At 42.1% G+C, this 15,012-nt stretch overlaps 1 protein-coding gene across 8 annotated transcripts in view; it reads left to right on the forward strand.

The window, feature by feature from the left end:
• Nucleotides 1-15,012, forward strand: part of TTBK1 (tau tubulin kinase 1) — a 131,700-nt gene that overhangs the window by 67,835 nt on the left and 48,853 nt on the right. For 4 of the 8 annotated variants that reach the window (XM_080408898.1, XM_080408899.1, XM_080408897.1 and 1 more), the window contains 3 exons: nt 4,895-4,960; nt 6,486-6,578; nt 7,304-7,429. In XM_080408898.1, the coding sequence (XP_080265024.1) occupies nt 4,895-4,960; nt 6,486-6,578; nt 7,304-7,429 (285 nt within the window). Of the gene's footprint in view, nt 1-3; nt 672-4,894; nt 4,961-6,485; nt 6,579-7,303; nt 7,430-15,012 lie in introns of those variants that run through there. The other 4 variants (XM_080408901.1, XM_080408902.1, XM_080408903.1 and 1 more) reach the window with 2 other exon arrangements.

The raw sequence follows: 15,012 nt of genomic DNA on the forward strand, positions 1-15,012 counted from the left end.
CTGGTTGCATAAAAAGCCAAATATCTTGGGTGGGAACCCATGACAATTCAAACGGGGAAGGGGACAGATCTGTTGGGATTTAGAAACTTACACGCTAACTTTGGAACTCGCTATGGGTGAAAAGGCCAAGAGACAAGGAAGAGCAAATCCACTTGCTGGTTATTAGATCAATTTGATTGGGGGAAGAAGGGAGGTGTACATATCAGAGAATTTTAGGACCGAAAACCACGGCAGAACCATGCGACTGACCTGGGGTTAGGCTGTACCCATCTGCTCTCAACTTTGGTTTTTGTATTAGGTGTGATGTGTGAGCAGGGGGAAGTTAGTCCCTAGAGGGACCCCTCTCACCACTTTACAGCGCACTCACAAGTCTCACAGGCCACTCAATGCTTTTTGTCTGAATGAAACTAAGTATATCCCGGGCCAAGACACCTCAGGAGGATGCTGGGAGATGACAACAGCTAAGCAAGAGACCCAGGTTTCTGGAGGGATACAATATTGAATTGGTTTTTAATTCATTTCTGTTTAATTTTTTTCTCATTTTGTTGTTTTTTATCATGTTTTTCTTTGGGTTTCTCTCTGTTTTACAGTTCTTTTGGGCTCTTCTTTTGAGGCTGTGTTTGATGCGTTGGCTTCCCATCCGCTGCTCGTAACCATCTCTGCTATGAGTTGTGAGTGAGCCATCACCATGCTTCTGGGTTTTCATTTTATTTTGTGCTTTTGTTATATATGGAAGTCCAAATTACACCTGGTTTTCTTTTTTCCCTCATGATATGTTCGCTTTTCAGCAGGATCATGACAGCTACCTAAATGTGTGTGATGCCAGAGGCCTAGAACACTTGGGATTCTGCCTGAGGGGCTGGCAGAGATTTGGGTGGTGCCAGTGACTGTGGTTTTGACAGTTCTGGGGTTTCAGAGGCAATGGGAGGGGAGTTCTCTTATCTTACGTTTTTGGCTCCAGCTTCCTTCTATTCATTTGTGACTCCCCATTGGGATAAAGTATGCTGCTGTCATTAATGATTCTACAAAGTGCTGCTGTTTAAATTAGCAAGTCAAAACACATATAAGAGGTGCAGAATTTGTCTCCACAGAAGATGTGGAGATACATATCCCTGCATATACCCCATCAGTCTAACTGATGGAAGCAGAAGATTCCTAGAAGTCACAGAGATATTTCCTTCTACTTTATTTAAAGCTTCCTTTCACTTTTCCTTCTTATCACAACTTTTCAAGCAGGTAATTTCAATCTAAGATATATCTCCAAGTGCTTCCCATGATCTATGGCATTTCCTCTCTCCCCTTACCACCTTCTCTTCAATCTACACTCTTTTTTCCTTTTCTTAGTGCTGGAAATCCTTCCTCTGTTTCCAGGAGAGGTGGGTTAGTGGTCCTAGATGACAGCAGACCTGTCAGGTGCAAAGGTGGTGGATCTCATGAGGTGTTTGTGCAGGCTTCCAGAAAGTTAGGGATAAACCAGTGGTCATGTTCCCTGAGAACACCACAGGCATAAGAAATGTCAGGAGGAAAGTACTGGCATCCAAATAGAAGTTTTGAGGATGGAAGCTGGAAACCAGGACATCCGAAATATCAATCTAGGGACAAGTGAGGCAAGAGGAATAATTTTAATGTCTACTTATGAATGTGGTGTAAGGAGCAGGGATTCAGATTAATTTGGAAATACGAGCACTCCTGAAATACATACAAGAAAGACAGACTTCATGTGAATCTAAGGGAGACACTGCTGGCACATAAAATACAAATGATCGTGAGTGTTTGAACTGGAGAATGATGAAAAGCTGATGGGTGCAAAAGAGGACAGTTTGGAACAATGCATCCACTATGTATAGGATTTTGTTACCTAATTCTTTGTGAGGTAGTATACATTGCTAATATATTGAAAGGAACACATAGCATAATTTTTGCTCTGTGGTACTGATCTAACAGATTCTCCCAAGGTAAAACTCATTTTAAACCAAGCTTCTAACACAATGCAATATACTTCGTATCTCTGCCATCTCCCTGACAGCGCTGTGTAATAAATTACTTTAGCTTTGTGCTAGACACAATCTGAATGCAGGAAGAGATATACTTTACTGTGAGTAACATTTTGGATAGTAATACTGATGTGGAAAAATTAAAAAATAAATCATGTATGGTTTAAAATTGTATTTCAGCTTGCTAGTGTATTACCTTCATCTCATTCTGTGTTTTCAAATCAGTTGGCTTATATAAGATTCCATAGTCTGAAGCTCCTAACTGTTACAAGTCCAGTTCTGTGTCAAATGTGGACCAGTATGGACAGCAAGTACACTTTATCCAGGCTCTTTTCCACTACTGGGCAGTGCAGTGGTGGGATGAAATTTATTAACTGGAAGAAATGAAGTGTGTAAAGAAATCATCTGGAAAATTAATGTTGATGAATTCAGAAGAAAGGTCAATAACAGTTGGGTATACAGTATGTGCTACAATAAATGCCCAGGCAGGAGCTGCTTGTTTGTTTGGATGAAAAACAAGGTATCTCCACAGCCATGGCAATATTTGATTGCAATGATAAGTGACACAGTCAAAAGGCATGACTAATTGCCTTGTGACTGGCAGGGCAGTCAAATATAGTTAGAAGAGGTGAAAACTTTATGAGGGAAAGATGCTGTTAACACAGTTAGCATCTGCCTGTTTTGTTCAAAGCTTTAAACATCCTGTCAAAACAATTACAAAGACTTGCTCAGTTGCAGTGCTCTCCTTTTGCTGTGGTACCACGTGAGAAAGGACTGGAGAGAGAGCCCTTTGGGTTCAGCTGCAGGACTGGCTTGGGTTTGGGACAGGTGCACAGCTGAAAGATGGCTGGGCTTTTGGCTTGCTTCTAAAAGAGGAGGGGAGTACATTTGCAAACTGCCTAGAGTTCATTTCAGAATAAATCTAATTAAAGACTGCAAAGATAGCCTCTCTGTCGGAAATACTAAGTATTATAGTAATTATTAATCTAAAGAGATTTTCAGAGACATTGCCCATCATACTGAAACCAGCACATGTGGTACTTGGTTCAGTACATTCACAGTTGATAACTGAAGACACTGAAATAGGGAAAGAACGTGAAAGAGAGATTCCCATGGACTGCAAACACTGAACAATATTGGTTTTGAAAAGATTACAGGTTACACACTAGAATTGTTCACAGTATGTTCTTATTTTACGGCTCATTAAAAGTATCCAAACACACTAGCTTCCATTCATAATGGAAAAGAGGAAGATCCTCTTACTTTTGAATACATAGAGCACATATGCGATGGCTTATTCCAACAGATAAATTCCAGTGGCCAGTATTCTGCTTTTCAGGAATTCACATCAGTGAATTCACTGGAATTCTGAAAAATACTTTGCAGTCATTTGTCAGTGGGAATCCTAAATGTATGCTCCAGGAGGAATGAGGTACATGATCATGAATCAGCTATTACCTGCTGCTAAATAAGTAGCTTTTAGCTCAGGCTGGTGTACTGCAAGATTAAGTGCTGCATTAAGTGCATGGGATACACATACGTGTTCTCCTTGTGGAGTATTTGATTAACATAAGGGAGTTGTAAGACAGACTTGTAGCTTTGGGGTTTTTTGGTTAGAGTCACTATAACTTAAGAGCTGAATTATACACTATTCACGTGTGTATTAGGGGCACAGTGTTGGTGAACTTGTTTAAAAAACATTTGAAGTTTTATTCTTTTGGAGAGTATTGAAACTCACAGCAACTTCCCTGTACCTAAAAGGAAGCAACTGAATTGTATGTATTTAAACTGACAGAAGGGTGCCCTAGAATAAAAATACAGAGTTTTAGGCTTACTTCTGAAAGCATAGGCACAGCTGAAAGAAGAAACATGAATCGACTGACCTAAGTGGGACAAGTTACGCAATTAGAGTTGTTGTTAATGTACTTAAATTTCTGCAAGAGGAGGATCTTAATTATGAGTATGTTTAGCTCTTTGCCCAAGCTTCACCTTGTGATGGAAGGTGTCTGGGCCTGAACCTGGTTTTGCCATGTGAATTTTGAAAGCACTGCTGTTAACTCTGGTGCTTCTAGCTAAGCTGAAAGTATTTGACAGATGTCATTATTTAAGTGCAATTTATTCAGAACGATGACGTCTTCAGTAAGTGGACTCACACAGTCTAATGTTCTTGTGGAGGCAGCAGTGGCAAGAGTTGGAAGTGTTGCTCAGCCCCCAGAGCAGAGAGAGCCTGCAGCTCGGATGAATAGTTACAGGAGGACCACCTTCTTCCCAAGGCCACTATATCAAGCCTTCACTTCCCAAAGACACAAAGAACAACAGAATCGGAGAAAGAGAAAATAAAAAATACATAGTTAAATAAAGATAATGGATATACTGGGAAGAATCTGGAAAAAAGCAAGAAGTCTGAAAGTCACAAGTTCTTAATTTGTTTCATCTTACAAAGGATGTGGACAAGCAGTGTCAGCAAATGCATATGGTCATCTGCCCTGGGTCAGAGTAGGGGATCCCCGTTCTTGCCCTGACCAGGCTGCCCTCAGGCTTTGCTTAGCTTGTGACTCAGTTTTGCACTTGCACTTGTTTACTAGCTTTTCCTTTGACCTGGAGTTTAAAAAGGAAAATATGATCTTGGAATAATGTTCTTAGCTCTGTCTAGACCATTACTATTCTAACCTATCACTGTAACCACCTTGCCCTCTGTGTAAAATAAGCTTTTCAAGAAATGCAGAATTGGAGAATGCTGTCTGTTTAGCTGGCTGCTAGAGCAGATGAAGACAGTAAGAGCTTTGTATCCCTTGGGTACCTACGAAATAGCAGTGTAGGTGAGAAGTTCTCAGGAGTTAGCTGCACAGGGGATTTAATAATCTGCTTTGTCTCTGAGATTTTCTGTTGTCTCCCTTCAGCCTCGCAATGTTGCTGGTTTTCGAGGAACAGTCCGCTATGCTTCCGTGAATGCACATAAAAACCGAGTGAGTATTTTTGGGTTATAAGGAGTTAACAGCAAGGTTATTTCTCTTCAGAAACCTGTTTTCAGGAGCAGAGGAGTCAGAGGTGTAAGTTCTGGTTTGTTACCTACAGGAGTTGGCATATTCAGTTCTATGTGGTGGTCAAGGCTGTTGACTGCAAAATCAAAATTATGATTCAGATATTCGATCCTCTCTAGTTGGCAGCCTTAATAATTGTAATTACTGCATTATCAGATGCTTTTTAAGAGAAAAATAAACAACCCATGCTAAAGTGGAAATCAGGTTAAGTGCCAGGCTGCTTGCTGGTAGTTTCTAGCGTAACTTGGCTGTGAATTACCAAGTGCCCGATCTCCAAATCCATTCTCCACCTGGAATTTTTAATACTAACATCAAGCCATCAGGTGAAAAGCCACCTAATGAAAGCTCCGCTTTTTTTCCCCTGAAAAGAGCCATCATTTTCATAGTGTCTGGCCTGTTTCATTCTAAATGCTCCCAGAAGTCTCATCCCACATTCTTCAATAACATAGCTGTGTGGACAGTAAACCATAAGTTCTCTGTTTCTGCTGCTAAGTGCTTGCCGCATGGAAGCTGTCAGGCCTCCTGCATTACCTCCAGGTTTCTGGCCTTACTTGGGATGAGTCTTTAGGGTGACCTGTTACATATGAGGAATTTTCAGGGTTTTTAGGAAAAGAAGTTATTGTCTACAGAAGGTGGAAAGTGTGATGTGGGGAGAGCATTTGATTTCCACCATGAATTCGTTCTATTTCCTAGCAGACACTGAGACACGTGAGGTAAAATTTTTGGAAGAGCTGAATAGTGCCAGCTATAGCTGGCATCAGCTGAAGGTATATTTGGACACAAAAATTGCTGTGTAATGCATGCTATTCTGAGAAATCATGTTCTAGACATTGAATGTTGAGCACCAGAAACAACTTCATGTGCTTTGGCAATTTCAGCCTTAATGCCCATGATTTGATTTCCCATTTGCTAGGCCAGGAGGAGAGTGGTGTGTGGAAACATAAATCTGTAAATTGTCGTGGTGCTTGATGATGAGTGTTTTGCAAAAACCCTTAAGTAAATGTTGTCATGTGAAAAGTGTTTGAATGATATTTAGCTTAAAAATAATAATAAAAAAGACTTTCTACACAGAGTTTGGGTTTTTTCCTTTTTCTAGGTTATTCCTAGAAATATTTTGGTTTATATTAATAAATACTCCACTCCTGTATACTCAGTGAGGGAAAATCCTATGGAAAACTTGTGCTTTGTTGTATAGCTGAAAACCTCTTTCCTAATATATTCCAGAAAGGAATAAAAATGATGCTATTCAGGTGGCTGTATTGACTTTACCAAGTTGAATAAATGCTTGAGTTTGCATCTTTAGCCTTTAATCTGGCTTCTTTAATCATTGAGTGGGAAATATGACTTCTCTGCCTGCTTTTTAAAATGAGGTAGCTCACCTGGAAAGCACACCTGGACTGCTGAGCAGCATGGAACTTTGCTCCTCAGTCTTTGTCTCTCTTCTCTCCAGGAGATGGGTAGACATGATGATCTGTGGTCCCTCTTTTACATGTTGGTGGAGTTTGCCGTTGGTCAGCTTCCGTGGCGAAAGATCAAAGATAAGGTAGGAAACCTAGTGTCCATGCTTAAGATAGGGTGCTACATTTTTATTATTATGACTTATTATTCCTCCTTTAGCTCAGTGCGGCTTTTTGCTGAAATAAAGCCAGAACCTGATTTTCATCAAATCTTACTGCAAGATGCTAGCCTGCTTTTGTGTATTCTGATGTACAGTGTGGAGCTTGTTTTATTTGGAGTAGCTAGACATTTTTCTTATGTACATTATTAATCATATTTGATCAAGTAACTTTGACTTCGTTCTTACAAAGCAAACAGCAAAAGCAGAAAGACTGAGCTGTCCTTTTGACAAATATAACTTTTGGAAAGGCGGGAGGATAACGGTTTGCTGTGCCAAACAAGCCAAATGGGAATCACAACTGGAAAGTTAAACGGAATAAAGCTACCTGGTCATGTTGTCTTGGAAATAGTTTGTACTACAGAATAAAATCCCTGGAAAGAAACAGGTCACCTGTGCAGAAAGCCCCGCTAAAGGGGCAGCTGCTGAAGAGTGTTTCCACCTCAGCATTCCCCTTTGACCTTTGCCTGCAGTGGTCAACCTCACTTTGCTAGGAACACCAAACAGGAGAAGTGTGTAGACACAGTGCTGGTCAAAGAAGAGGCCATGTTCCAGGAATGTTAAGACTAGATGGTATTTCAGGAATGATAAGTCTGCACGAATATGAAGCAACAGAGGAGATTCTTGGCTCTGAGATACTTTCTTTTTTCCAGGAGCAGGTTGGCATGATAAAAGAAAAGTACGAACATCGAATGCTGCTAAAACACATGCCTTCAGAGTTCCACCTTTTTCTGGATCATATTGCAAGCCTAGACTACTTCACCAAGCCAGACTATCAGGTAGGAGCCTTTCTTTGTTATCAGTCTGATGCATGGCACTTTGGATTGGCATTTGGATTTTCTAACTTTTCCATGCATGTATTCATATCTGCCTGAGGAATACCTTTACTAGCACCAGGAGAAAATGGTTGGACTGTACCATTCTACAACCTCTGAAAAGTTTTTTCTTCTCCTACCACCACAAAAATAATCCTGTACTCCAGACCAGAAATCTCTTTCCAAGCAGCAGAGTACTTTTGTCTTTAATTAAAACGCAGAAGTTTTGAGATAGTCCAAAATGACAGAATTTTAGCACAGCTTGCCAAAGTCTACAAAGAGCCTAGGCAAATAGCCCAACATGCACATCAACCCCTCTGTTTTCTTGTAGACTTATATGGGCTTTAGCTGTCATTATCTGTTTCTTTAACATTCATCTTAACAATTTTTTTCTTCCATTCGCTGTTTACTATCAGCATATGTGATCAGTTGCAGTAGCTCAATTAACACAATATAACAGAGGCAATTTGATTCTGTGTCCCTGTTTTTATCACAGTGGGTTGCTCTGTACATTAAAGACAGAGTGATGAAACCAACATCTTACTGGTAGATCAGTGCAGTCTTATACGTGTGCCTGCCCCTGTTGATAGTGCATCGAATGAGTGGGAAAATGGTAGGAGGGTGTTCCAGCAAACTCCAACAGTGCTTTTGTATTTTAGCCATGTACATGTTGCAGCATAGCAACCACTCCTTTTTAAAAAAAGAAAAAAAGGCACATACTTTCTGGGTAGTACAGTGGAAAAACAACATATTTGCCACTAAGATGGAGGGCTATAGGGGGATGGAGGGGGGACTGAGAAGATGCAGAGGGAGCTGGATTTGTTTAGCCTGGAGAAGAAAAGTCAAAGAGGGAATCTGATTGCTGTCTTCCACTGCCTCAAGGATGGTTGTGGGGAGAACAGAGGCAGACTTTTCTCAGAGGCAGAAAGGGAAATTGCAACTAAATCTAGGGGAGAAAAAAATCAGAATGAGTGTTCTTAAGTACAGAACAGGTACCCAGAGAAGCTGTGGAATTTTCATCCTGGGGGATTTCCAGATGTCAGCTGAATGAAGAACCTGATCTGACTTTCCAATTAGCCCTAGTTTGAGCAGGTGGTTGGATTAGTGCTCTCCAAAACTCCTTTTGAACCTACATCCTCCTATATTCTATTCCACCTTAAAATAATTGTGCCCTAACAGTACTGAAAAGCCATCTTTGAGATGGAAATAAAAGGAGTTGTTTCCAGACAATTTTAGTGCAGTACAAATCACAAGCAGATCTTTCACAGTAGGGGATTTGTCTGAAGCTGTGAATTGCCTCTTTGCCTTCAGTTTCTTGCAGGTGCAGCTCTGGGAAGAAGCCTCCAAAAGGGAACTCCCCACAAATGTCTGGCACCTGCAACTTGCCACCAAATACTGATTCTCTTCTAGCTCGACTTGAAGGTCTATTCCAGCCAGAAAATTCTCCAAACATCTCAGTTCCAGAGATGTCTTTGTATTGATTGATTACAGTGAAAGATTAAAAAATATATCCAGATGGCATTTCAATTTGTCACTAGTACCTTTCCCTCAGGGAAATTAAGGAAATTGGGGAAGTATGTCTATATATGAAGTCATGGTTTATTTAAAAATTGGAATTACAAGATTAGAAATAAGGAAACAGAATAAAACATATCAATATAATTTGAAGTTACAGTTCACCAATTCCTTTCTTAGCTCTTTAATATGTTTCAATTTAAGATATACACTAATCACCAGGTGAGGATTATGACTGCAAATGCTGTCCTGTAGCTGGGCAGGTTTGGTGTTTCATATAGCTATCCAGCTCGAGTTGACCTCCATGTTCTCTTTGAGAGAAATGATGAAAGGGGCAGCTTCACTGGGCTGAAGAAAAGGTTTGTCTGGCCTTGTAGCATGTGTTGGCTGTGGGAAGATTATAAAAGAATGAGCGTTCATTAACATTTTCTCAACAAGTTCTCAAAGCTTGAGGATCAAGGTTCCTTGAGGCTCAAGAATCTCCTAAACCAAAAATATCTCTGAATTTCGTAGCTCTCAATGAACTTGTCTTCCATGAACTTGTCCAGTCTCCTACTGAATTCATATAAAACTTTAGGATCCACCGTGTAACAGGGAGGCACCGCAGCTTAGGTGTTTGCTGTGAGAAGAAATACTTTCTTCTTTTTCTTCTAAACCTGCCACTTGCCAGTTTGTTTAATGCCCCTTACATCTCAGACACAACTGTGAACATTGGTCCCTAGCCCCTCTCCTGCTTCTCAGCCACACAGAATCTTACAGACCTCCATGGTATTGCTCTTCAGTTACTCTTTTGCCCAGAGCAAGGGATCCTAGTCCACTTACTTGCTTTTTTCTCAGAAGGAAAGCTTTCCACACCTTTGGTTTGTGTCCCCCTCTGAACCTTGTCCATTTGTACCTTTGTGAGGTGAGAACTTGCCAGCATTGCATGTTCAAGATGTATGTAGCCCATGAAGTGATAAACTGCAAGTACAATGTTCTGTTCCATTCATAAGACTTTCCAATATTCTACCTGTTTTATCCAGTGGCAAGGCAGTTTGGATTACTCCTATCTCAGTGTACCAAGTAAAGCTTTGGCTTCTTTTGCAGTGGCATGAAGTTTTAGTAAAATCCTTCCTCTCCCACCTCCATCATTTTGAAGTGGGGAATGATGCATAAATGCTGCATGTGAGCATCTGATAGTAAGATCGTTCTGACTGGTCCCTCCTACCTCACTGTCTGAATTCTGATGTATTATCTCTCTAACTTCTCCTGATATCTGTCTTCTGGCTTTGCAGGCTGCTGGATATCATAAGATGCTTTTGACTTTAGAAAGAGGCCAGAAATGAATGTAAGAAGAGCCGTACTGAGTCAGCCTCTCCTTTCTTGCTCTTTTTTAAATGGAGACAGACAATAGGGGCCTGGCCACTGCTGCTGTCCTCCTTGCTCCAAGTGGTCCATCCCCTGAAGTTTGCAATCTTTTTCTTCAGCTCTGCCACCATCAGCATCTGCAATTGTCCATCTAAGCAGATATGTTGGTGTGAAGGATGGGAAAGGAGGAGGGGTGAAACACACCTATAGCCTTCACCACCATTGTGCAGCACACCTTAACTGTTGCATGAAGGAAAAAGGAACTGCATCTGCTATCTTTAGACTTGGTTTATTACTGGCACAGGAAAAAAGTTTTAGGGATGGAATGCAATGCAGATACTTCATCTCAGTGACTACATGACTTTTTCCCTTTCCCCCATCCTTCCTTCTCCATATTGTTTAAAAAACCAAGAACAACCTGAAAAAACAACCACACAAAAAAAACCCCAGTCCTCTCCCACCACTCAGAGCTGTATTTTTCTCTTTCTCTCTCTTTCTCCATCCGCCCTGGCTTATGGATATTTCTCTCTTTGTGTGAATTCTCTCTTCTGTGTCTCCTAGTTTTCAAGTTCTCCTACTCACACCCTTGCCCCTCTGTGATTAGTTTTTTCTTTTTTACACTTGTTAGCCACCATGATTATCTCTTGTTTGCCTCAATTAAGTAATCACGCTACTGTCATTTCCCCTACCAGCTCTGATTGGAAAGACCATAATCCTCCGTAATGCATGAAAATAACATTGCTGACACTCAGGACTACAGCTGACACTCTGCAGCATCCAAGTAGTCACCTTGGATTTTCCCTCCACCTTGCGGAGGAAAAGGGGATTACTCCATCGTGTGTCTGCAGCAGGTTCACTCTTAATTAGCCAGCGATCTTAGCTGGGCCCAGAAGCTGATGGTATAGCGAGCTTGTTCTTCCTTGACCTTCTCCCCACGGTAGTGAAAGTTGCCAAGATCATACTTGGTCACAGACGGTGGCTCTAGATCCATGGGAATTGTCTAGTTCTGGACCATTGACACCTATGCCCCAAGGCCAAGCCATCAAAAGGTGTTTGTTGGTAGTCATCTGCCTTCCCTTAGCATTTTAGATCTTCCAAAGCACACTTCGTGCTGAGTGGCAATTTCATCGCAGTGCTGAGCCCCTGAGATCATGTCAGAAGAGAGGTACCAGGCTGTAACTGAAGACCAAGTGTGACTCGAGACCATTACTCGGTTGGATAGATGGCACAAGCTTTGCCTAGGCATAGGTGAAGAAAATGATGGTAGAATAAAACAGAGTTGAGCTGTCACGTGATGGACCTTGCTTGCGCCTTGTGTTTATGCACTTCTTGGGCTCATGGCCTCTGACATCAGACCTGTCCCTTTAATGGATCGTTGTCAGTGTTGATTCATGATCAGCATTGAACTTCTAGCACTTTCACAGCAGGAGGATGTGGGCTTTAGAGCAGCATTTTTGGGTTTTCTGGCTCATTTGACAGCAAGAGACATGCTTTTTCCCTGGCATAATGAAGATAGGGTATTAGAAAGGTGCATGAAAATCTTTGCTACGACAGTTGCATGCTGAGCCCAACTGGTAGAGGGGTGGTTTCAGATATGGTTGAGGAGGTGGCTGGCTTCTCTCCCCAAAGATCCATCTTTTTGCAGTGAGTATTAGAAAATGAATAGTGACCTTTGGTTCTGGAAGGTTATAGAAATTGGGGTACCTTTGCCTGGGAGCCCATCAGATCCTCTCAGCTGGTGGATTGTGACTTGCACTTCGCCCAAGAAAATGTGATCACATCACCTGTGATTGTGTAAGAGACTGACTGTCTTGTACTCATCCAGAGCCGATGCGGGATGTTAAGAGCATTGTACATGGACCTCTCCCTTTCAGAGCCAGTCAATACCAGATACTGTCAGAGCATTTGGGAAAGACACCCTGTGGACAACCAGTGCCAGTTTGAGCTGGCATTGGAAGTCTTCCCTCATAAGCTTAAGTTTTCTCCCCAGGCATCCCTCTAGGGCTTACAAACACATATCATGAACATTCCCCTGTCAAAAGAGAACCCCTGCCACTGAAGAGATGTGCCAAATACTCATTCTTCAATACTGTGTTGGGGATTATAGCGCAGATTAGAAACTTGAGCCAGAGCAATTTGCCACGCCTGAAGATTACATCTTCGTAGATGAGCCCCAGAGAACTCAAGGCTGGAGCATCTGGACAATCCATAACTGTTTTGGGACCTTTTTTCACCTGATATTTCAGGGTTGACTGTGATTCATTTCCTGAACCTTGTCCAGGAGAAGGCATTTAACAAGATATATCATGACAATTTATTGGGTAGTTTTTGCACAATTGGCTGCTTCCCCCTCATTCTATTAGGCATCAGCCCAGAACATGTTGCGCTACTACAAAATGTGCAATTAAGCTTTATGTCCTCATGGACATTAACATCATTAATAGAGAAACATGTTGAGCCTCTTCTTTATCCCACCAGTGGTTTTGGTACTCAGTGAGTTGGAATTGCACGTTGTCTTGTGGAAGCTGACAGGCTCTGATGCGATGTGGTCTAGACCTGGCACATGGTCTGACAAGCCATGCCCTCACCAGCCTGCACCTACCGATTCAGGAGTCCTTGTCCAGTGCTGGGCGGGAAAAGATGCCACAAGGGTTCCCTAGTTCCCATTGCTGTACCACAGTTTGATTTATCTGATGTATTTTCTTTACTGCTTACCCCTTTCTGTTGGTAACTCTGCACCAATAAGAGCTGCAGGAGTCTGAACAGCCCTAAAGGGCCAAAGCTGATCCAGTCCATGCTCTGCCCCTGTTTCAATAACATTCTCCCGTGACTCTGATAACCTTCCAAGAGAAAATTCTCTGTTTCTTCTCACTGAGGTGCTATGAATCTCTGCTTACCCTGTAGATGGGGAAGAGGATCTGATCTGCATATGTTGTCGTTGCCTCCTTCCTCTTTCTGGACCCTGGAGAGGTGGAGTCCTTGCTGTACGGTGCAGCTAGTCTGAATGAAAGATACTGCCTTGTGCCTTTCCTGCTGCCTCCCAGCATTCCAGAACAGCCAGCATTTCCTTTGTATATGAGGAATTCACAGTGAGACCTATCCAAACTATTTTCCACCACAACTTCCCTGTGACTTAGAAGCTCTTTTCCAAGTAAGGCCAACTACAGGCACTGTGATAACAGGTTGCTTTCATAGGTCCCCGTCTGCATATGGTGTAGACCTGCTGGGTGTACTGGAGGTTAGTCCTGTCCGGTAGCTTCATGATTTGAGCCTCATTTTTTAGATTACAAATAGGTGTATGTAACTTTTTTTTACCTAACGCATGGATGACAGACATATGCATTATTCTCAGCCAGTAGAGAGAAACTGGAATATCTTCCTGCATCAAGGAAGTCTTATGAAACAATGTTACTTGGTCATCTACTACTTTTTCCTACATTCCCTTACCACCTGAGCTCAGCCTTCACCTAAGCCTCAAACCCCATCAAGTGATTACTCATGATTTTTTTGAAAAAAAAACAAACAATAATATTGTTCATGTATACACATGCTTTATATTCACTTCCTTTGTTTTTGTGTTCTGTCCAGACACCAAAAGGCTAGGTCTGTTACTGCCAAGAAAATAGGGCAAGCTAGGTCCATAGTATACAAACTAAAGAATTCTTAATAGACTGGTGTATACAGGCATAGCTATGGTGGGCATAATATTCTTGCTGAAGAGGGATCCTGGGTTCATTATGAAATAACTACGTTTGGAAAACATGACCAGCTATATGAAAGATTAGCAGGGGACTGGAAAGAGCCAGCATGGATTTATCCAGGGCAGAGCATACCTGACCAACCTGAGCAGCCTTCTGTGAGGAAATGACTTCCATGGATGCAGAGAGAGAGCTGTGAACGTTATCTGCACAGTCTCTCATAATGTCTTTGTGGCCAAATTGGAAAGAGATAAGTAGACCACAAGGTTGGTGGCAGATTGTCTGGATTGCTGGGTGTCAAAAGGTTGTGATCAGCAATGTAAAGTTCAGTTGGTGGCTAACCACTAGTGATACCGCTCAGGAAACAGTACTGGACTAATAGTGTTCAGTGTCTCCATGAAAGACCTGAGTGATGGGACAGGGGGACAGAGCACACTCTCAGCCAGTTCACAGAAGATACCAATTTGGGAAAAGCAGCTGGTTTGTTGAAGGGTAGTACTGATATGCAGAGAGACCTCACAAGGCTCAGCAAAGGCAAGTACAAAGCACTTCACTTGGGATGGAATAAACATATAGAACAGTACAGGCTGGGATCAACTGACTGGCAAGGGAGGAGCTTCGCTTCTGCAGAGCTGTACATCTTAGGGGTGACTGAAACAGTAGTGTGTCCTTGTATCAAAGCAAGCTAACAGCATGCTGGGCTATATTAGGAAAAGCATAGCCAGCACACCGCAGCACTCTCCAAACTAGCTGGCTGCAACAAGGCCTTTTACCATCTCATACCAACATACTCTTCATGCCAGTCCCTCTGCTGCCTTCTCCTAGCCTCTCCTCATCCCAGACGTGTTCTCTTCTCTCTGCTTCTTCCTCCCCTCTCTTCCTTGGCTGCTCAGCCTCTTAACAGAACCAGTCACATCTGCACCTTATCTGCATTGGCCAACCCACCGCCCCTGAAGCCAGCCCACAGCTGTATGTTATCAATGTTAA

Source organism: Falco punctatus (genome assembly GCF_963210335.1).
Source record: "Falco punctatus genome assembly, chromosome: 12".
Taxonomy (NCBI): Eukaryota; Metazoa; Chordata; class Aves; order Falconiformes; family Falconidae; genus Falco; species Falco punctatus.